Source organism: Solea senegalensis, linkage group LG11 (assembly GCF_019176455.1).
Source record: "Solea senegalensis isolate Sse05_10M linkage group LG11, IFAPA_SoseM_1, whole genome shotgun sequence".
Classification (NCBI taxonomy): Eukaryota; Metazoa; Chordata; class Actinopteri; order Pleuronectiformes; family Soleidae; genus Solea; species Solea senegalensis.
Window position 1 is genome coordinate 22,717,985 of NC_058031.1, and position 21,503 is coordinate 22,739,487.

General features: G+C 40.8%; 3 protein-coding genes across 6 annotated transcripts in view; 2 read left to right on the forward strand and 1 right to left on the reverse strand.

Moving 5' to 3' along the window:
- The window catches only part of arhgap4b (Rho GTPase activating protein 4b), a 35,010-nt gene extending 22,879 nt beyond the window's left edge, over positions 1 to 12,131 (forward strand). Inside the window, exons 13-24 of one of the 2 annotated variants that reach the window (XM_044037750.1) lie at positions 571 to 667; positions 1,806 to 1,866; positions 1,977 to 2,054; positions 2,916 to 3,044; positions 4,759 to 4,864; positions 4,954 to 5,181; positions 5,683 to 5,738; positions 6,484 to 6,655; positions 7,341 to 7,439; positions 8,590 to 8,700; positions 9,574 to 9,676; positions 10,229 to 12,131. In XM_044037750.1, the coding sequence (XP_043893685.1) occupies positions 571 to 667; positions 1,806 to 1,866; positions 1,977 to 2,054; positions 2,916 to 3,044; positions 4,759 to 4,864; positions 4,954 to 5,181; positions 5,683 to 5,738; positions 6,484 to 6,655; positions 7,341 to 7,439; positions 8,590 to 8,700; positions 9,574 to 9,676; positions 10,229 to 10,435 (1,447 nt within the window). In that variant the 3' untranslated portion in view covers positions 10,436 to 12,131. Of the gene's footprint in view, positions 1 to 570; positions 668 to 1,299; positions 1,328 to 1,805; positions 1,867 to 1,976; positions 2,055 to 2,915; positions 3,045 to 4,758; positions 4,865 to 4,953; positions 5,182 to 5,682; positions 5,739 to 6,483; positions 6,656 to 7,340; positions 7,440 to 8,589; positions 8,701 to 9,573; positions 9,677 to 10,228 lie in introns of both variants that reach the window. The other variant, XM_044037751.1, reaches the window with a different exon arrangement.
- Positions 12,132 to 12,377: 246 nt separating this feature from the next.
- Positions 12,378 to 21,232, forward strand: zgc:158296 (uncharacterized protein LOC791212 homolog). The gene is made up of 4 exons (XM_044037752.1): positions 12,378 to 12,658; positions 18,376 to 18,632; positions 19,609 to 19,796; positions 20,460 to 21,232. The coding sequence occupies exons 2-4, from the start codon at positions 18,381 to 18,383 to the stop codon at positions 20,647 to 20,649; spliced, it is 630 nt and encodes a 209-aa protein (XP_043893687.1). The 5' UTR covers positions 12,378 to 12,658; positions 18,376 to 18,380; the 3' UTR covers positions 20,650 to 21,232.
- Positions 14,105 to 17,563, reverse strand: LOC122776940. 3 transcript variants are annotated; one of them, XM_044037755.1, is made up of 7 exons: positions 17,319 to 17,563; positions 15,980 to 16,351; positions 15,650 to 15,784; positions 15,408 to 15,478; positions 15,125 to 15,286; positions 14,807 to 15,052; positions 14,105 to 14,693 (listed from the first exon to the last, which is right to left on the reverse strand). In XM_044037755.1, the coding sequence occupies exons 2-6, from the start codon at positions 16,176 to 16,178 to the stop codon at positions 15,014 to 15,016; spliced, it is 606 nt and encodes a 201-aa protein (XP_043893690.1). In that variant the 5' UTR covers positions 16,179 to 16,351; positions 17,319 to 17,563; the 3' UTR covers positions 14,105 to 14,693; positions 14,807 to 15,013. The 3 variants fall into 3 exon arrangements, with proteins under 3 accessions (XP_043893690.1, XP_043893691.1, XP_043893689.1); XM_044037756.1 differs by lacking the exon at positions 17,319 to 17,563 and having other exon boundaries at positions 15,650 to 15,781; positions 15,980 to 16,750; XM_044037754.1 differs by lacking the exon at positions 17,319 to 17,563 and having other exon boundaries at positions 15,980 to 16,750.
- Positions 21,233 to 21,503: the final 271 nt, after the last annotated feature.

A 21,503-nucleotide genomic window follows, 5' to 3' on the forward strand; every position in this document is an offset into this window, starting at 1 on the left:
ATCGATTTTAACATCACAGCACACAGGGGTTGTTGATCCACTGCTGCCACAATCAGTAAATTAAAATCAGTTATTTTGTGACTTCGGCATCTTAAGTCCTTCGTTCAGGTTTATGTCAGTGACACAAACTGACCACACGAGGCAGCAGTAGACAGCCGCTTCTGTGTTTCTGCGAGCTAAAAACACTGATTTTCTCTATGGAATTGTGTGTGGGAGAGTGAGTGGTTAACAAACTTTGGCTTACAGTCAAAAAAAGGATATTTAACTGTGAGATAAAGTGGCAAATAATTAATTAAATCTAAATAATATCATCTACGTGTGTTTTTTTATACATTCACAAGTACTCGATCTTTAGATCGTTAAAATCCAGCACTATGTAGATCAGCAGAGGCGCAAAAACATTTTTTACTAGTTATTTTTTTTACTTGAACTACTTAAACTTTGTGTGGAGATAAGTTAAATTGTGGATCTCCAGTTTTAACACAAATGGCCTCATGCATTTATTTATTTATTTATTTATTTGTTTGTTTGTTTATTTATTTATATTTCCCCCCTTATTATATTTCCCAGAGCGCAATGTGCTCGTTCAGTGCGTGTTCGGAAGTCCAGGCCTGTTTCCCAATTCTGCCACACACTCTTCACCACAGACATAGTCTCCTACATACAGGTAACACTCACACACACACACACACTTTAATCCTATTCGTATTCATAATCCTGTTTTATTTGCTTCCTGCACCGCGATGCGCTGTTGTTCAACCCTCCAAAGAAGTGATTTACACTAGTGGTTCTCAAACCTTTTATACGAACCAACACCATTATCGCAACGTTTAAAACACAGTGGAGGCAGAATTATCATCCTCCTCCTCTTCCTCACATATACGTCACACAGCAAGAGATCGGATTTTCTACACTCCGATCACATATCCTGGTTTACGCAGTGGAACAGTATTTCTGAGGCTTGCGTACCACAGTTTGAGAACCATGGGTTTAGAAAACCCACATGTGGCCTGTGTGTGTGTTTGCTGCTGCCGCTTCAGACTTTCTCTCCTCTCACATTCACATTTTTATCTTTTCCTCGTCTCATAAGAGGGATTAAAAGAACTCAACTGTCCTCTTTGCTGCCCCCTCTCTCGTCCACCGAGTGTCCTCTCTCTGTGTGTCTCGTGAGCTTACGTTCTCCTCTCTCCTCTCTGCTTCTAAACCTTTACTCCTCTTTTCTCTGGCTCTGTGTTTTTTTTTCTTCTCTCTAATCACTGATGTATTTTTCTTTTCCTGCCCGTGCTTTGCTTCCTGCAGAAGAAGGAGGCGAATGTCTCGAACACAGGTACTGATCCCCATAAGCGATGATAGATAGATAGATAGATAGATAGATAGATGGAAAAGTTAGGCTGAGGATATGAAAACAAAGCAATTATACTTTTATACAAACACATTTATGTGTAGAATATACCATTACTGCCAATGAATCCTCCTTAATGTTACACCCTGGACCTTTAAAAGCCTTTTAAACAAATGTTTTTAATGTTCTTACTCTTGCACAGTCCAGTGCAATAATACAGACGCAAAGAAAAATAAATCTTATGTTGTGGTCCACACACAGTGATATTCCCCTGCTCTGTTTACAGCACTCTGCTGCTGATGTGCTGTTTTTTTTCCTCTCACACACTACACACTTCACCTCCTTGCAATGACAGTTTCTTTGTTTGCGCCGCTCTCCTCCCTCCACCCCTCTGTCTCCATCCCTCTCTTCTCCTCTCCCCTTTTTCCTCCTCTCCCTCCATCTAATCGTCTTTCTTCTCCAGAGCTCTGGGCAGCAGATTCCTGTGGTGGTTGAAAGCTGCATCCGCTTCATAAACCTTCACGGTGAGTCGGTGTTTATGGCGTTGCTCTAAGCCCGGCTGAGAGAGTGTGTGTGTGTGTGTGTGTGTGTGTTTAACATGATTATCATATAAATGTGTGTGTGTGTGTGACAGGTCTCCACCATGAGGGAATATTCCGAGTTCCTGGGTCACAGAGGGAGGTTAACCACATTAGAGATGCATTTGAAAGAGGTAAGTAGTTCATCACGTTGTGTTTCTGGTCTTTACAAACGTTTATACAGAACAACTTTAACGGGGTAGATCAGTTTTTAGAAGTGTGTTTATTTTTCGGTATCGTCACACTGACTTCAGGACTCAGACACTAACTGAAAACCCTCAAAAAAGACATTTTTAGTGCCCAAATAAATGACTTGCCTGATGAAATCTGTACCAGCTTAAGTCTACAATATCTTAAGAACGAGATTTCCACAACTGACGGTCTTTTCCGACAAGAAAACTACGTTTGTAAACAACACAATCTCCCACACCCAAGTCCATAGAAGAAAATCAGCCTTTGATCACATGTGGACACAGGAGCTGTTGGTCTACTCCTGCCGTGTTTGGTCAGTTTGTGTGCATTATTTAAATCCAAACAAAGGAATTCAAACAGAGAAGTCGCAAGATAACACATTTGAACTCACTGATGGAGGCAGCGGTGGATCAATAACTCCTGTGAGCTGTGATGTAAAATGGAGGATTTTCTCTATGGGCTTTGGTTCAGGGGAGAGAGTGGATTACAAACCTGAGCTTCCAGGTGGTAAACAAATGCACACTAGCCTGTGTCAGTGCTTCAAAAAACACTGAACCAACCCTATAAAGAATATTAAATTGTAATGCAAAGGTATTTTTTCTAAGATGTCTCAGACTAAGAGGAAATCACCTAAAGCAAGTCTGTTACTCGTGACCTAAATATGCATTTAGGTCACGAGTAAAGTATTAAAACTGTAATATTTCGAATGATTAAAACCTATAAACTCACATCATCATACACCAACATTGTGTTTACAAAAGAGAGTAAATGAATTGTGTGTGTGTGTGTGAACTTGTCTGCAGGTGAAGATCCGCTGTCAGACAGTGAGTGTGACCTGGACTCTGTGGCCGGTGTGTTGAAGCTTTACTTCAGGGGTCTCGAACCTCCTCTCTTCCCGTACGACAGCTACTCACAGCTGCTGGAGTGTGTCCGTAAGAACCCGCCCTCATCTAACTTCTCTATCTGTGTGTGTGTGTGTGTGTGTCCAGGTATTACTAATGTTGTGGGGACCTAAACCTGTTTACACAGTCACATTATGGGGACTTGTCCTCCTTGTGGGGACAAAAAGCAAGTCCCCATAACGTAAATTACTACATTTTAAGGTGAAGATATGTTTTAAGGTTAGGTTAGGGTTAGGGTTAGGATTAGGATTAGGCCAGTAGTAATTGTGGTTAAGGTTAGAGTAAGTCTCCAAGAAATGAATGTAAGTCAATGCAATGTCCCCTCAAGTCATGAATGTCGAACGTGTGTGTGTGTGTGTGTGTTCTAGGGCTGCAACTGACGATTATTTTCATAATCGAATAGTCTGTCCATTTTTTTCCTGAAATGTCAGAAAATGGAAAAATGTTGATCAGTGTTTTTCAAGCCTGGACATGATGATGTTTTAATGATTTATTTGTTAATTTTTGTTGCAAAGAAACTAGAAAATATTCATGTTTAAGAAGCTGGAAAATCTGAAAACTTGTTGTAATTATTTAAAAAATAACCCTTAAACCGATTCATTGATTATCAAAATATTTGGTTAATTAATGAATCAATGCAGCCCTACTGTGTTCTTGTATTTATTTCCTCTTTAGGACATTTTTTAGCTGTAGTCCTCATGGAGACAAAAACCTGGTCCTAATAAGGCCGAACATTTCTGAGAAACTGGTTTATCAATTAATATTTAGAGTACTTGTTTGTTCCGGAAAATGTCAGAAAATATTGAAAAATGTTTCTAAAAACCTGGAAATGAAGATGTCCTCAAATGTCTTCTTTTGTCCACAAACACAAAAAGTTCAGTGCATAGTTTTTGTGTTTATTGCCTTTTTCCCTTTTCTGACACAAACACTGACCTTATCAGTCCTCATGGAGACCAAAACCTGGTCCTAATGAGGCCGAACGTAACCACTTCCTAGCTAACTAAAGTTAAGTTTAAGGTTCTCGAACAAAAGTTTTTATCACGCCATCGGAATGTGGATTAAAAACCAGTTAGCCAAATTTGAATGAGTTTAAAAATGACTTATTTACATATAATGACATACAGTAAAAACGATTAGCTTAGCAGCTGCGATGCTAGTCATGTTTTCATTGGAAGCTCTTAAAGCGACCACAGGTGTTTAGATTAGATTAATCCCACATCCAATTTGCCTGTACATTTGATGTTCTTACATTAATAATTCAGAGAGAAGTTAGTTTACTGACAAATTAGCATTTCATTTAAACTGAGTGTTCTTCAAAAATAGTCATTTCTGTGGACTAAAGGAAACTTTGTCTGTTGGACACATTTAAGTTGTTAAAAATGAGTCAAAAACAGAATAAAAACATGTACCTGTTGCAAATTCTTAATTAATTCCAGATGAGTAAAAATGAAGTAAATGTCTCAAGACTACTGTCACAGCATTTGCTCTTGTAGTGATTATAGTAAAATCTGAAGTGTCAGTGACTGAGTCATGTATCATTTCTTTAAGTCTGGTTTTTAATGGTGTTCTTAACACTTGTTGCTCCGTTAGTGCCTTCATTGTGTCACGATCGTTACTGTTATTGCTTTTATTGTGCTGTGAGGGCATTCGTATGCACAGCACGAGTCTCAGACAAAGTATAATGAATTAAATTGAGCTGAATTTAATTGTTTTTCCTCTTCCTTCCTTTAAATATCCTGCTCAGAAATTGAAGACGAGTCAGAGAAAGCCGCTCAGATCAAAGTGATCATCTCCACTTTCCCACGGCCGCTTCTCATCGTGATGCGCTACCTTTTCGCTTTCCTCAATCAGTAAGACAACAACAACAACAACAACAACAACAACAACAACAACACCGTGCTCATGTTCTTTAACATCTTTGTTTATTTTCGTCCCCCAGTGTGTCTCAGTACAGCGACGAGAACATGATGCAGCCGTACAACCTGGCCGTCTGCTTCGGGCCGAGCCTGCTGAGGGGGCTGGAGTCCGACGACGCGGTCGCTAGGCAGCCACAGGTCAACGACCTCATCAAGACCATGATCCTGCAACACGACGCCATCTACCCCGGCCAATCAGAGCAGCCGGGCCCCGTCTACGAGAAGCACATGACCCTGGAGCAGGAGTACTGGTGAGACGAGTCGCCGTGGATCAGTTTTTAGAACAAATATTTTCCGGATTTCTTTTGCTCTCACACAAAATAAGACATTTGAGATCATTATTATTTCCATTGGGAAACACCGATGAACATTTTTCAGCATTTTTTTGACACTTTATGGACCGAACAACTCCTCTATTAATCGAGAATACAATACAGGTTAATACAGGTTCATCAATTATGATTAGTGAGATTGTTTCCCAGGCATGGAAAATCATGGAAATGTGATTTAATATGATGGAAAAATGACTAAAAGTTTGTGAAAGTTCATTAGAAAAACTGTCATGTGTTTTAAGAATTTAAGAATTTAAGACGTAGCTGAGAAGATCACTGTTATTCTACATGTTGACTGATCAAACCACGTGGGATTTGATGGTTTGAAGGTTATTACATCGTATGTAAAGTCAGAGAAAGTAAAGCAACGTGAGGAAAGGAAAGACACTCGACTTTGATTTTTCGACTTCTTTTCTACAGCGAACCGATCACAGAGGAGGGAGACGGAGAGACCGAGCCTCTGCCCAGTGAAGACGGTGAGTTCAGTACAGCATAAAAATACACACATTCTTGTACTTCTATTTCATTTTAAGACGCATTTGGACAGCCAACAAGCCAAGGCCTTAACTGTAACTAGCTAATGCTTAAACCTAACCTTAACTTAACCGCAATTAGCCCTTAACTCAACCACAATGTCCGAAATTAAACAAAAAAATTCAACTCGACTCACACTGTGTTTCTGTTAAAACCAGTTGATGTGTAATTTGTTGTGATCACACTTTTAAATTCAAATAACACCAACTTGTGACTGACTGACCTTATGACCTCATTGGCACCTGAATTGGTTTTTGCAAAAAAACACGTAAAAAAAGCAAACTGTCACTTTTTTTGTGAGAGCCATTTAGTTTTTTCTCTACAGTTAACCTAAGTCTAATTTATCAGAACATGATCAAATAACACAGTTAATTAATTCTTTAATTCATTAAAAAGAAGACATTAAATGCTCAAAATGGTTTAAAAATCTTTTTAAAAATTGTAATATTTGATGAGTGTGTACTTGTGTTAATGTCTTTGTGAGGTCTGAAAAACATACAAACCTGTCTTTAAAGGAATTTTTCATTGTTAAGACCTGGTTTAAGGGTTAGGGTTAGAATTGGGTTTAGGTTAAGGTTAGGCACTTAGTTGTGATAGTTAAGGTAAGGGTAAGAGGCGAGAGAGTTCATTATGTCAACGATGTGTCCTCACTAGCATATAAAAACAAGTGTGTGTGTGTGTGTGCAGAGTGGGAGGCAGTGGCCATGTTCGACTATGTGGCCCGGTCTCCAGCCGAGCTGTCGTTCAAACAGGGAGAGCTTCTCATCCTCCACAGCAAGGCCTCCTGTGATTGGTGGAGAGGCGAGGTGGGAGGAGTCAAAGGTCTCATCCCCCACAAGTACATCAGCGTGCTGGACGGGTGAGCGACGTCTCTCTGCTTTGACCTGTGAAGTCAAGACCACAAACACAAACTCGACTCTTTCAATGCCAGATAATTAGATGAAATATAACTTCTTTTTCTTTAATTAATATAAAAAAAATAGAAAGTTAAATAATAAAATAATTTAACTTTACTGAACTCGTCGTGAACCCAACAATCATTTCTGGACCCATTATCATATCAAAACGATAATTTATGACAATATTTCACAGAATTTCAACTTAAAAGGGAACGATATAATACAAACATTTAAAAAATTTGACAGATTAACTTGATATTAAGTGCGAGGGCCACATGTGGTCAGTGACTGACAACATCAGAAAAATATTTTACCTGAAAAAACAGTAGTTTAAGGATTTAGTTACACTTTTAACTGGAGCCGAGTTCTTGGAACTGTTTTATTCTTCAAAAACGTATTATTTATTTTCTCGAGTTGTTTCTCGCGCAGCAGCTGGACAAAATAACACAAAGTCACTCTGACTCAGCAGTTAAACATCGACAGAGAGACAAACTTTGGATTATTTTGTCCACCCACTTTGTTATTACTCAAAGAACTAAAGAAAAACACTTTGTCTTCACCTCACACTTTTATTTAAACTTGTACTGTTTGTTCTTTGTGTAATGAAACAGAAGCTCATCAGATCTCTGTGTTCTTCTCCTTCAGGTCAGAGCGAGGGAAACGAGACGAGGGAGGAGGAGGAGGAGGAGGAGGAAGCACTGGTAACCTGACAGTGGAAGACGCACAGACGGAGAACACAACACGGTACACACACACGCACACACACACACACACACACTACTAATCTCAATAAAACTGACAAATAGACAGAAAAAACACCATGTTATTAAAAGCCAGACTAAAAAAAGCAAGGACTCGCGTTTTCCTGCGTTCAGATCTTCAGAAGGACTGTTCCACAAATATGGGCCATGTCCCCAAAAGTCTTAACCATAACCAGCCAATGCCTGAAACCCCTTACCTTAACCTACCCTCAATTTAAATCTTAGCCCTAAAAAACTAAACCACTTTCTCAGAAATTAGGTTCTGCCTCATTAGGACCAAGTGTTTGGTCTCCATAAAGACTCTCCTCATCCCTGTTATGACTTCAAGGTCCAACAACTAAAAAAGCCTAATCCTAAATCTTAATCTGAGCCTAATGTAAAAACCCTTACCCATAAAACCAAGTCTTTACCCCCTGAAAAACTTGTGAGGACCAGACAAAATGTCCTCGCCTCCTATAGTTTGTACGTTTTTTCTGGTCCTCACAAAGGCAGACATACTAGTCTGAACACACACACACACTTCTTTTTATGTCTTTGTGAGGACACATCATTGATATAATGCATTCCCTAGCCCCTTACCCCCTTAAACCAGGTCTTGGCCCTGAAGAAGGTCCTTTAAAGATGTTTACAGATAGGGTTTTTATGTTTTTGTGGACCTCACAAAGATATAAATACAAGAAACACACACAGTCTGGTTTCCATGACGTCCGAGGACCATAACCATAACTTCTACTACAACGTCTACATAATGTGACAGATTTAGGTCCCCACAATGTGAGTTATACCTGGACCACACACACACATACACACACACACATGTTCGACATTCATGACTTGAGGGGACATTGCATTGACTTACATTCATTTCCTGGAGACTTACTCTAACCTTAACCACAATTACTACTGACCTAATCCTAACCAACCTAACTTTAAAACATATCTTCACCTTAAAATGTAGTAATTTACGTTATGAGGACTTGCTTTTTGTCCCCAAAAGGAAGACAGGTCCCCATAATGTGACTGCGTAAACAGGTTTAGGTCCCCACAACATTAGTAATACCTGGACACACACAGAGAGAGAGAGAGAGTTTTCAGAGCAACACACCATCGTTTCCTCTGTCTGTCCCCGACAGGATGCGAGTGAACAGCGACAGTGCTTCGTTGCCGGGGCGACAGAGAGGAAGTGAAGGGAGCCCCAGTGGAAAGCAGCCGCCGACCTCTCCGGCTACACGACACCTGCCAGTGTAAGAGTCCGTACACGCGCACACACACACACACACACACTCAAGTGAGGAAGTGAGTTTAGGAAAATCAGCAAAACTTTGCGATCATATCTATACTACTCACACACACACACACACACAGTGGTGTGCATTTTTGAGGCACTAAACGCCGGTGAAAACGTACGAAACATTGGCACGCAATGCAGAACTGGCGGAAAAAAAATTATAATATAAGGGAAAAACTTAAAAGTCGTGCAAAATGGCTCAGTAGCACCCCTCCAAAGGTGAAACCCCGGTAGGCACAGTCAAAATTAAGTTGCACCAAATTTCACGAAACTTAGTTAAAACTTATCACAGCCCAACACAAACAAAAAAGTCCACTGGGACCATGACGTCAACTCAACAGGAAGTCGGACATTTTTGAAATTTCGTCCATCTTGGCGATTTGCGAACACGCCTCAGCGAGTTAATCGCACCAACCTAAAAAAAAGTGTAAATTTGTCCTCGACACGTCATTGAGGATAAGTCAGCATGGGGTGTTGCAGATTCAAAAGGGCGTGGCCACGGTCGGAATTTCGGCATATTCTGACCATGCGCCACGAAACAGGAAGTGGGCTGTAACTTTGCGGTACATTGAACGATCTGCACAAAACTTCACACGCAACATAAGAGACCCGGCCAGAAGACACAGCACATGAAACCTGAGTCAAGGGCATAGCACCACCTGCTGGCAGGGTGGTGGCTGAGAGGGCCTCGCGAAAGAAACATAGTAAATTAGTGCATAGAAAATTAACACAACTGATACAAGTTGAAAGAAGTCAAACAAACAAAAACAACCACACGAGAAAAAGAAGTGAACAAAGATATAATTGTGTGTGTGTGTGTGTCCTCCAGGTCTCAGGAGAGAAGACATACTTTGGACACGCTGAGACAGGGCAACTTCAAACCCCCGGACAGGCCTCCCTTCATTCAGGCGGACAGAACCGCAGTGGACAAGGTTAGTGCTTCAGATGTGTCACGGATTAAAATCCCAACCATTGGTTATAATTTGACCACCAAACAAAATGTTAATCTAATGAAAAAAATCCACTTTTTGCTTCTTTATCAAACTTTTCTGACTGGAAACTGGAGGTTTCACTCTCCCACACCAAAGTCCATTTGGAAAATCATCAATTTTATATCATAACTCACAGGCGACTTCTGGGTTTGAAATCCTTTGTTCAGATTGACCTAAGTGACCCAAACTCACCACACGGGGGCAGCAGTTGACCAGCAGGTCCTGTGTCGACATGGGCTAAAAATGTTGATTTTCTCTCTGGACTTTGGTGCAGGAAAGTGAGCGAGTGAAGATGTCGTAAAGTTCCACTGCAGAACCTCTATTGCCCCCTTGTGGACCCCTCAGTAGTAGCGAGCGACAGGAACAGAGAATGTGTGGCCACCAATTGGACCACGTTTTGTAGCTCCACCCACAGCAGGAAGTGTCCTTGGAGGACAGGGGTCACTGATTGCCATTATCTCCCCTCCCCCATCTCCTTTCATGTTTCCTCAGGAGATGATCAGCCGTCAGATGAACTCTGTCTTCAAAGAGCTCCTGTCGCGGCAGCCTGCCGCCCCAATACCGCCGCTCGCCACTCCCGCCGCCTCCTCAGCTCCCGCCTCCTCCTCGCTACCTTCCTCTCTTCCTCAGGCCGTGCCAGCCGCCAAGAAGGTTGGGTTTGGCCTGAGAGGACGAGCACTTTTCAGACCGGTGGACTGAGACACCGTGACTGCAGTCACCGGTTTACAGCTCAACGCGTACGCCGATGACGACTTATTTTTATGACACGTGTATAATAGTTGCGTATCATAGTGCCACTAGTCTCCGTGCCGTGTTACCGTCCGTCGAGTGTCTGTTTTTCCAGCTGTAGTTTTTTTTTGTTTTGTTTACTTTCCTGTCTCTTCCTCTCTTTTTTTTTCGTTTACCAGGCTTTTGCAGTTTTTTTGGGGGGGAGAATCAGGGACGTGACATCGCCAGACTGACGTTTGTGTGTAAATGTGGTCGCCATGGTACACATTTAAAAAAAAAAACAAAAACAACAAGAAAAGAGACTTGAAGCTGCACCCTAGTGGCGGGTCTGAGATCAGCTCTCCTTGCAATGTTTGTTTGAGTTTCAATAACAAACCTGATCTGGGGCCTGTGCCTAGGAGTGCCTTCACTCAAGCATGTGGTATACTTCAGTGCACATGCAGACCCTGGTATACTCGTGCGTCAGACACCTGTAGTATCCCACTTAACCATCGGGCGGCGGTACAAGCAAGGGAATCAGACACATTCCTACCAAAGAAGAAGAGAACGACGCTACAGCTCCCTCGGGACAGCGGGCAGAGGAGTCTGGGTTTCCGCCGGTTCGAGGGTCGAGGCTCGGATGACGATCCTTGGCGACAACTTCTTCTGTGGAAATGTTTTTTCTGCCTGGTGGGCGGGGCTTAATTCTGTTCCCTAATGCGCTCTTTGCGCACGGCTCCATAAAATCTGTGTAGCACTGTGCGCCTAAGTGTACCGATGGCCTTCACTCACCAAACTCATCACATTCACTTCACCTCTGATGACCTGAGAGGTTTCATCTCTGCTTGATCTTACATAAAAATTGATATTACGTAAAATAAGACATAATTATGTCCTTGTTAGCGTTGAATCAAAACATCTGACATTATTTTATTGGCTATAAGTTTTGTATATTTACAGATAATTATATTTCATACATGTTTTCCCTGTGACGTTTTACTTGCTTGAACAGCTGCGTTGTTTCTGAACCTAGTGGGCATCCGTAGATCCTCGCGGCGTGTTAGCGCGCACACACACACACACACACTGTCCCGCTCATATGTGCCACACGGCCTGAAGCTCAGGCCAAATCTCAGGGCTTTAGCAGAGTTAGAGACGAGCTGACTCAGGTTTGGCTTCGAGGGAATTAGTGCAAGTTTGTTTTCACTCAGGATTTATGGTGGATTTTTTTTCCCTCTCCTGCTGGAAACTGTGCCCCCCCACGACAGCCTCAAGAGCCAAAATGGCCCCCGGATCAGAGAGGGTTAAACTGTGAATGCAACTGCGACGTTGTGGAGCCGCCATCGAAAACTCTTTCTTGTCTCATTCCCCCCCCCGACTCGACTGTGCACCATCCACGGGTCCCATTCCAATAAGTTTCCGGACATTTGTGGTGAGATGAAACCATTCCTTTGACTCCATGTGCATCGATCTTCTTTTAAATATGAATGGCATCTCTTCTCTGTCGTGTTTCAGTGTTGGAATCATAGAAATCTACAGATTCTGCTTCTATGATTTAAAAAAAATAATAATAATAATGAAATAACCTCTGTTTTTTTGGATCACTGTCTGAAGATGTCACAAGATTTACTGTGTCAAAGTGTAAATGTGGTTAAAAAATAACAATAAAGATGATGAATGAATTCAAGATGATCGTTTCGTGTGGTGCATTGGCTGGCATTGTTGCCTCACAACAAGAAGTGCGTATGTTTCTTATCTGGACACTTTAAATTGACTGTAGGTGTGATAGACTGGTGACCTGCTCCACTTATGACCCTCATGTAGACGATAAAGTGGTAGAAAATGAATGAATGAATGAAAAAATGAATGGAAGAAACCAAACGGTGAAATAAAAATGCACAAAAAATGCATGTGTCATTGTTTAAGTTTCTGTTTTCAGATGAACCCCAGTGCTGTAACGTGATCATCTGGACTCATCCACACCTCCTCCTAAAATAACTGCCTCCTCACACACACACACACACTGTACATGTGCTTCTCAGTGTGTGTATATTTGTGTGTGTGTGTGTGTGTGTGTCTCGTGTACCAAATCTAGCTCTGAGGGACTCTGGGATTAAGCGTCTATCAGCACGACCGCTCGTGGACGTTTTAGATTAACACTCAGCAGGAGATTCCTCTGCCTCTTCTCTCTGACACGGGATTAAGAAAAGTGAGGTGAGTCTTTCTGCTGCAGTGATTTACTTTACACCGTGCATCACCTGCTTTCCATCTGCTAAATTGAATGAATCACATTTAAAGCTCCAGTGTGTGACATTTTGGGAGGGTTTTATTGGCGAGAATTGAATGTGCTGTCAACATAAGCGTGTTCATATAATGCTCTGTTTCCATCATGGTACGGTTCGGTCTGGAATGGTAAAGCTCTGGCTCAGGCTTGCGTTTCGAATGAGAACAGGACCATGACTTGGTGTGGCCTGTGACCGATGGCTCGATGGCTCGATGTTTTTCGTTTGTTTGTCCCGAATCAGCTGTGTTGTCGTGGGTGGAGCCGGAGTCTAGCTCCACCCGGACCGCACCGTACCATTTTACTCTGGTACCCCAAGAGTATCAGAGTACTCTGGGAAGGCTGCCAAAAATGGAAACGTTGTGGCTGGTTATTTTCAGGGTCCAACAGCCCGGCTAGCGCCCCATGTCACACAGCAGAGTCAGAGAAAATAGCCCGTTTGTCGAGGTCCGAGAACGAGAAATCGCAACACCCTACCATGATATGCCGTTGCGGTTACGGTTCGCGTCCCGTGTCTCCCGTCACTTTTGAAGCGAACTGCATTGTAAATTGGTTATGGTATTAATTAATAAAGCCGTTTTTGGTGTTTGTTAACATTTCAGTATCTAGTTTATCACAATTAATGACTGTTAACGTTATAATATAACATGTATAAGTTTACCAACATTGTGTGCTGTATGTTAACATTGAAATATCGTTTAGCACAATTATTGACTACTATTACCAGTAATATGAAAGGTATAAGGTTACCATTTTCTTTTTATGTAAAACGTATATATTGTCTATCACAAGCATTGGCTGTAAAGTAAAGATGTGTATGCTTATCATATGATTAAGCAATAGACAATCATCAAGTAATTAAATGATGAATGTCATATAACTTGATTTTGATGAGTAAGTAGAAGTAATATTACACACACCTTTGTTGCAGAATTACAATAACTTGCAACTTGGCCCTTTGATATGATGGATAATGGCTAAATTATTATCTCTGGTGTGATAATACCCCCCCCATGTGGTGTGTGTGAAAATTTCCTCCTGTGCATGGGACTAATAAAGGATTATCTTATATTATAATGTATATTGTATTTGAATGCAAAATAACACTTGATGGACAAAGCCATCTGAATACAAATTTATTACAAACAAATAAAAACAACCAGTGCAGTAATAAAATCAGTAAAAAAAAGAGTGAGCATTCTAATAAATATATACACATGTAAACAATAATGCAACTCCAGTGAAACAGTGTATATAACAGATAACAAATAGCAATATACAATAATATATACATATAAAACAGAACAGAATACCTTATATACACACACACATAGTACCACAACAGAATATAATCGAATAAATAAAATAGATTATTATTAACACAACAAACTAGAATAGAATATATATAATATTAGATAAGTGAAGACAAATACAATACAATACAAATACAAAATTACTGTGGTGGTGCATCTTTCCTTTTGCCATAACCCCGGGCTTCAAATGAGGCCTTCCACTCAGCCAGAGTTGTAGTGGCTGTGGCTTGGCAGTACCAATTTCCGAAGTACTGCTTGTGGTGCAGGCAGGAGAGGTTGTGGTGCAAGCAGGAGAGGTTGCGGTGCAGGCAGGAGAGGTTGTGGTGCAAGCAGGAGAGGTTGTGGTGCAAGCAGGAGAGGTTGTGGTACAGGCTGGGGAGGATGAAGAGGTTGATCGAGAGCTGCAAGGAATGGTGGCCGAATTGCAGATGGAGTCACTGGCAGGTTCCGTCGCTGTTTCAGCTGCGCGGTCCCTGCCGTGTTAGAGGGCAGGACAAAGATGTGGGGATTTGCCACACTGCTGGTCGGGACACAGGGCCTGTCTTTCCTCACAACTGCAAGAGGCAAGCTCTCTGGGCTCACATTAGTGTTCTTTGGAATAGACAGGCCTTGCTCCAGCATGCTCTTCTCCTGCTTTTTCTGAAGTTTATTGTACCTAAAAATATTCAAAGTATACATTTGTTTGTATACCATAGTGTATCATATATATGCAATATATCTACACAGAACAGAGCACAGATACTATGTTATTCCCTTTTATTAACTCACCAACTAGCGATGGTTGCAGTATTCATCACCGGGAGCTGGATGGTGGTCTTCTCCATCACCATGGCATTATTTAGAATGACTTGGCGGATGTGAAGATATGCTTTGGTGACAAGGCTCCAACGCTCTTTCCTGACTCCATCAATGCGCCTGGGTCCACGATACCCCTTGCAAAGTTGAATAAAAAGTGCCTCACACACACGATTGCAGTCAGGCCACTGTGCTGGGCTTTTCCCTCCTGCAAAGCATCTGCAAAGGTATGGGCAGCATTAGTGTTCATAAAAGACATTATATAATAGTATGTAGCATTGTCATACATACCGCTTTGTACTCTCTACACCAGGTGCAACATTTTTTTTTGTGGCCCTGAATCTCCCTTTGGAGATTGTGTCTTGATAGACTGTGGTCTTTTAATGTGAATAAGTGTCCCGTCAAGTCCTGGACAGCTTGGAAGCCCTCAATGTTGTCTGGTCCAACAGAGTCCTACATTAAACAAAATAGTGATAAAAAAAGAAAGAAAGTATTTTCAAATATTACGCCTATTTGATTTTATTACAGATGTAACCCGAAAGAAGTTAAAAACATCATCAAAATGTTAACCTACATCATGACTGGTGGAGCATGATGATGTTGAAGGCTGTTCCTCTGCCACACTAGGAGCATCTTGCTGGGGAGCTAATTTAGAACACATTTAAGCAAAGAGCAATTGTTATGATGGATAAAACAAGTATGCACTAACAATGCGTTTTAGACAGCTATGCATCTGTCTTTTAGCAGTTTTAGACTGCTATGCATCTGTCTTTTAAGTATGCAACAGTTTGATTAGGACATGCTTTGACCTCTGACCTTGATGAGTGCAGAGCATTTCCGCATCCTGAGAGGTCTGAGGAGTGTCGGTTTGAAGCTGGGGACCAAGGCTGGGATTAGATCCAGCAGGTCTCCCACTGTCCTCACAAACTGGGGGGCACACAGGTACAGCTGCTATGGGAAGGACACAGATAAACAGTGTAATGAACAGTGTTGTTGCCTCTATAGTGAGACAGCCTCCAATCTAAACATGTTTTATATAAGTCATTATTATTGGAACCTTTACACTTAACAGCAGAATACATTACAAATATGAAAACATCTACAACTCCATGTTACACAGAATCCTTTTTCTAGTTGTATACTTACATGGATGAAACTTTGGTGGCATAAACAGCCTCTTGACAGACTTGTGGATGCTCTGCTGGGACACACCTTTCCCTGTCAACAATGACCGCAGGGAGGATACAGGCACTGAGGATGGTCGCGGTGAGGTGGAGGGCTGTGATGAGGTGGAGGCCTGTGTGGAGGTGGCTGGTTTACGCTGACTTGTGGATCTCGCCTCCATCTTGAACTGAATGGCATAACGTCCCTCCGGATACAGCGAAATATACTTCAGCAAGGCTCTTTTATTGACGAGGTTGAATCAGAGCTTCCTGATTCCTCCGACATTGATGCCACCACATATCCAGCATAGCCCAGCGCATTCTCAGCCCTCTTCCTAAATTTAGGATCCATTCTCTATGGTTGGAAAACAAACAACAGTTAAAATAAGCTTGGTCTGATCTCTTACTGCAAATACATTTATAGAATTTTCACTCAGTCTTCTTCAGTAATGCATAGATGCAAGCATGCATATGTGTGAAAGTAGAAGTAGGCCTATGCATATATGAATGTGTGGGGACATGAATGTATGTTTGTGTATTCACTGTTGCCCATAAAGTTGGAATAAAATATTTGTTACCTCTTCTCATGAAATGACAATGTGATTTATTCTTCATAGATAAAGTGTATATCTATTCAAAACTTTATTGATCAATCTCTTATAAACATATCAGTGAAGATTCAAGCACATATAAATAAAATTAAAAGATCAATGTGTCTGAATACAAAATCATTCCAACTTTAACAGAGTATCTGTCTTAATAATATATGTTTCTTATATTATGTATTATATTTTAAATGCTTTATCTTCTTTCTTAATGTAATAATGCAATTCTTAGCTGTTTGTATACTTTAATACAGAATATAATAAGTTATCATAACACTCAAACTATATTGACTTATCTATACATATCTGTTTTGGCCTCTTTTTGATCTAAATAAGTAATTAAAGCAAATATTACGTTGGTAAACTGTATGATAAGTCGCCAGCCCGTTATTAACAGTGTAGTCGCGTTACACGATTTCCTATGCAAACAAGCATACAGTTGTGACCGTTGTAAGCGTACTGAAGTAAATGACAGTCATTATCGGTAGGTGAAAAAGCTAAAAAAAATGGAGAATTGTCCGTCTGTTAATGTTACAGTCGTTCGTATGTTGTCACTGTCAGCTAGGTTACATGCAACGCAAATAAATGAAACGTTCATCATTAACGTTACCGGGTGTGCTAGCTAACTGGCACCAGAGTATACTTTTATTTGTATAATAAACATATATAACAATGTGATATAAACACTTTGAAACGTTAGAGTGGCACGGAACTTACTGTAAAATGCAGCAAAAGATGACGGTCTGGACGAAATAGCGTCTCTCAAATCTTGGTAGCGATACCGATTGCGATTGGTCAAATCTTGGTAGCCCATGACGAGCGGTGATTGGTTCTCGCAATTCTTGGTAGTGGGGCGCCACCCGATTGGTCAATTCTTGGTAGAATTCTTGGTAGCGAGGAGTGATTTCATTGGCTCTCACATGACGGCCGGAGCTCGACTGACAGGTGACATGGGGAGCTACCCGGGCAACGTGACCCCAAAAGTACTGTGTCGAGAAAGTTGATGCAATCAAAATCTGTTGTGCAACTGATAAATGTGTCACCTGCAACATCTGAAATCAGGAGGCTCGATGGATGTGATGCTATAGTCGTGTCAGTCAAACGTCCCCTTTAGATGAACATTTTCGTAACAACATTTGAGCTTTTCACTGCGATGAAAACCTCCCAAAATAGTCGCCAAATTTTTAAAGAATCACATGAATTGGCTGCACCTGAACGGATTTAAGTTCAGTCAAACTAAAGTAAGCAAGTTATCTTCTTAAAACTAGTCAATTTAAATTTAAAAACTAATATCAACCATTTTATTTTCAGTGAACTCTCTTTTTATACATCCATGAAACTCAAGGCAGAACTTCATCCAACACGTGTTTGAATTTTCTTTAATGTTATTTTTAATTCAAAGGGAAGTCCCCACACGACACATACTCAGCTAAATATGGACACACATTGATTATAAACTCGACTGAACTGATTGTGTTTCAAACTTTTATGAGGTAATTTTAAAATTACCAGCTGCTATTTAGGGATTTTGGCGTGGCTTCTTTTTCCGGGGGCTGAAAAACAGGTGGTGGAAGCAGAGTGCTGATCACTGTTACACTACACACATATGCACACACCCAATCCGTGTGTGTGTGTGTTACTGTGTATAACTCAGGGATTTTAAACTCAGATGACCCAATGAGCATCTAGTCAGGAGGACGATATTTCACAGAATATTTTCACAGAATGCTGTGCCCTCTCTCTCTCTCTCTCTCTCTCTCTCTCTGTCGTGCAGTGACGATGATGATGGTGAGCGACGACTGTCTGGTGGAATGTAAGATCAATGACGACAGTGACGACGATGACGCAGGAGGAGAACGGATGATGGGCACGACTCCTCCACCTCCTCCTCCTCCAGAGTTTGCGTCCAAAACCCCGACCCCGGCACCCAAACCGACCCCTCCGACCCCACCGATGCCCCCTGTCACCCCTACAACCACACCCACTCCTCCTGTCAGCAGAGACCCTCATGGCATCAACAAGCACTTACAGGTCACTTCATCCATCACATGACAGGCTTATCGTCTAACACTAGTGTCTGAAAATCAATTTCCTGTCACTAAAACGGATCTACTGTGTGTCACTGAGTGACTTTTCACCCCCTCCGCCCCTCTGTCGTTCAATCAATCGATCAAATCCACCGACCAACAACCGTCTCAGCCGACATATTGATTATGTATGATGTATTAAAACAGTGATGGGGAAGTGAAGAAGTGAAGAAATGAAGACATAAAGAAGTGAGGATGAGAAGAAAGTGAGGAAACACAGCCGCAGACTAAAATATTAATATACTAAAAACAGGAGTTAAAAGAAAATTTCAAAAGTGTAAAAATGGTAACAGATAAAATTAAATAGATCATTAAGCACGACATTGAAGTAAGTAAATGAATAAATAAAAGAAGTACTATAAGCAATGAGTAACCCGTTAACAATAAAATAATAGGTGCAGTGAAACAGTAATAAAGTAATAAAAGTCAAGTTAAAGCGTAGGTCTTAAATTTGCTTGATCCTTGATAGAAAATACTGTTTAAACACAATAAACTTAAATATTAGGTTTAAACGGGTTAGTACTTGACGTGTTCTTCTTCCGGAGCATTAACACAAACAAAATGGCAGATTTAAACCAGAGAGGAGAAAAATAAAAGCTACAATCCCAACCAAGAGCAGATTATAATAATTTAAAGCAGTTGTATGTAAAATATGTAAAATATATTAAACTGCGCCCGTCAGTCGAATACACGCACTAGATTTAGTGAATCCACTAAGTTAGGTAGCAACATGTCCCCAATTTTCACCTACATGTTAAAAAGGTGGCTAGTTGTTAGCATGTTGGGCACATTCTGAGTCTTCCTAGCATCCATTAACTTGAAAAATATCCATTATTTTAAGTCAGAATCAGTCAGTGTGAGCCTAAATTGACTCTATAAACACTGTCTTTGTTCCTTGTTTGTTTGTTGTTGTTTTACAGGTGGAGGTCAGTGACGTGCTAGCAGAGCCGGCTACGCCCCATAGCATCGACCAGGTCTGGTTTTACAGCGTCACCGGCTTTGAGACAACACGTACCTGGACGTACCGCTGCCTCACCTTGCTGCTCGCTGTGCCCTTCGCGTTCCTCTGCGGCCTTTTACTGGCTGTTCTGGCCTGTCTGCACGTGTGGTACGCTAACAGTTTCACCCTCCATGTCTCAATACCAGTTGCTAACAACGCTCGACACGTTTTGAACACACAAACAGTGTAGCAACAGGTACATAGATAGAAATTGAACAATACTATTAGCGCTTTTCCATGACACAGTTCTAGCACGACTCGGCTCAGCTCGTTTGTTTCTTTTGCTTTTCCATCAGTGATAGTACCTGGTGTTTTTTTTAGTACCTGCTTCTGACGTGTTACAGCAGAGCCGATGTTACATGTGACGTCAACAGATTGTCGGCCACTGAAGGGTCAGAGAGTGTCATCACTGGAAGAGTCAACACAAAAATCAAAGCTCATAATCCTGAACTGCAGATCAGTTAAAAAGACTTAAAAATCCTACTTTTTCCAAAATCTACTTACAGTTCAAAGATCTACTTATAAGTTCAAATTCCAAAGATTGGTCAGGGAGTGTCATCACAGGAAGAGTCATGAATGTGACGTCCAACAACAAGAAACAATTACTTGATGGAAAATGAGCTGACTGATACCAAACTGAGAAAAATCGTGTAGAGATAGAATGTGATTTGATTCACTGACTGAAAAATTGAACATTTCTCAACTTCTGCCGTACACAAAGTGAAGCACAAGCCCACAATGCACTCATTCTCTCTCCGTGTCTCTGTGTAGGTTTGTGGTGCCGTGCGTCCAGCTGAGTAACACTTTCCTCCCCTGCCTGCGATCCTTGTGTCTGTGCACCGTGAACGATTTCATCTCGCCCGTCTGCGCGTCTTTCGCCCTCTGCTGCAGCCAGATCGCCATTTCACTGACTAACAAAGACTGGCAACAACTGAAGAACAAAGAGGCTGCATCAGTGTAACCTGAAACTAAACACACACATTATTGACCTGTGAAAGTCAATACTGAGTGCATTCAGACTCAAAGGTTGGAGACAAGGTCTCACCTAGAAACAATCAGATGAATAAAATAAACACACTTTAATAAGTGTTTTACTCCCTGATGATCTTACATGAAGCCAGTTTATAGACAGATTATTTCTCTGTCCCAAAGTTGAGACTTAAATTTAAAGGAGATTTACTGTAAGTCTCTACTTTGAAACGACCAACCTGAAGAGATCAAGTTCTCAGATCCAGTGAATTCTTTAACATTACTTCTTAAAACTAATTTTTACACACGTGCCTTCATGTGATGTCTTCCTTTTTTATTTTTACCTTTATGTTCTTGTTTTTATAACTTAGTGTATTTATTTATCATTATTAGATATGTTATTTTACAAAATTAAAATAAAATAAAAACAACTACAATTCTGAGAAAAAAGTCACAATGCTGACTTTAATCTCAGAATTTTTCTTGTTGTTTCCAAATGTGTGTGGCCCTAATCCTCTTCTGTATATTTATTATTTTATTTGCCATCGCTTTTGCATATTTTTAGTGCTGTGAACTGATTTTCCTTTTTTGTATAATTTGTTTTTGCAAATTTAACTTGTAACTTTAATTTGTTGTTTATTTGTAATTGACTTTGTATCTTCTTGTTATAGTTTTAAGAGTTTTTGAATTGGTACATGTCTATAACCCAGTAATGTGACTGGTGTTCAATATGATTTAGATTTAAAACCAGCTATTATGTCATTATTATTATTATTATTATTATTATTATTATTATCATTATTATTGTTTGCCCTTCTGTATCTTCTGTAAGGGACATTGAAAAAA

Coding starts and splice junctions, on each gene's coding strand:
- LOC122776940 (XM_044037755.1), bottom strand. CDS start 16,178: ATGGAGGCGAGATCCACAAGTCAGCGTAAACCAGCCACCTCCACACAG. Junction 15,785..15,979: donor GCCACCAAAGTTTCATCCAT/GTAAGTATACAA, acceptor TCCTTCCCATAG/CAGCTGTACCTGTGTGCCCC. Junction 15,479..15,649: donor AATGCTCTGCACTCATCAAG/GTCAGAGGTCAA, acceptor GTTCTAAATTAG/CTCCCCAGCAAGATGCTCCT.
- zgc:158296 (XM_044037752.1), top strand. CDS start 18,381: ATGATGATGGTGAGCGACGACTGTCTGGTGGAATGTAAGATCAATGAC. Junction 18,633..19,608: donor GCATCAACAAGCACTTACAG/GTCACTTCATCC, acceptor GTTGTTTTACAG/GTGGAGGTCAGTGACGTGCT. Junction 19,797..20,459: donor CTGGCCTGTCTGCACGTGTG/GTACGCTAACAG, acceptor GTCTCTGTGTAG/GTTTGTGGTGCCGTGCGTCC.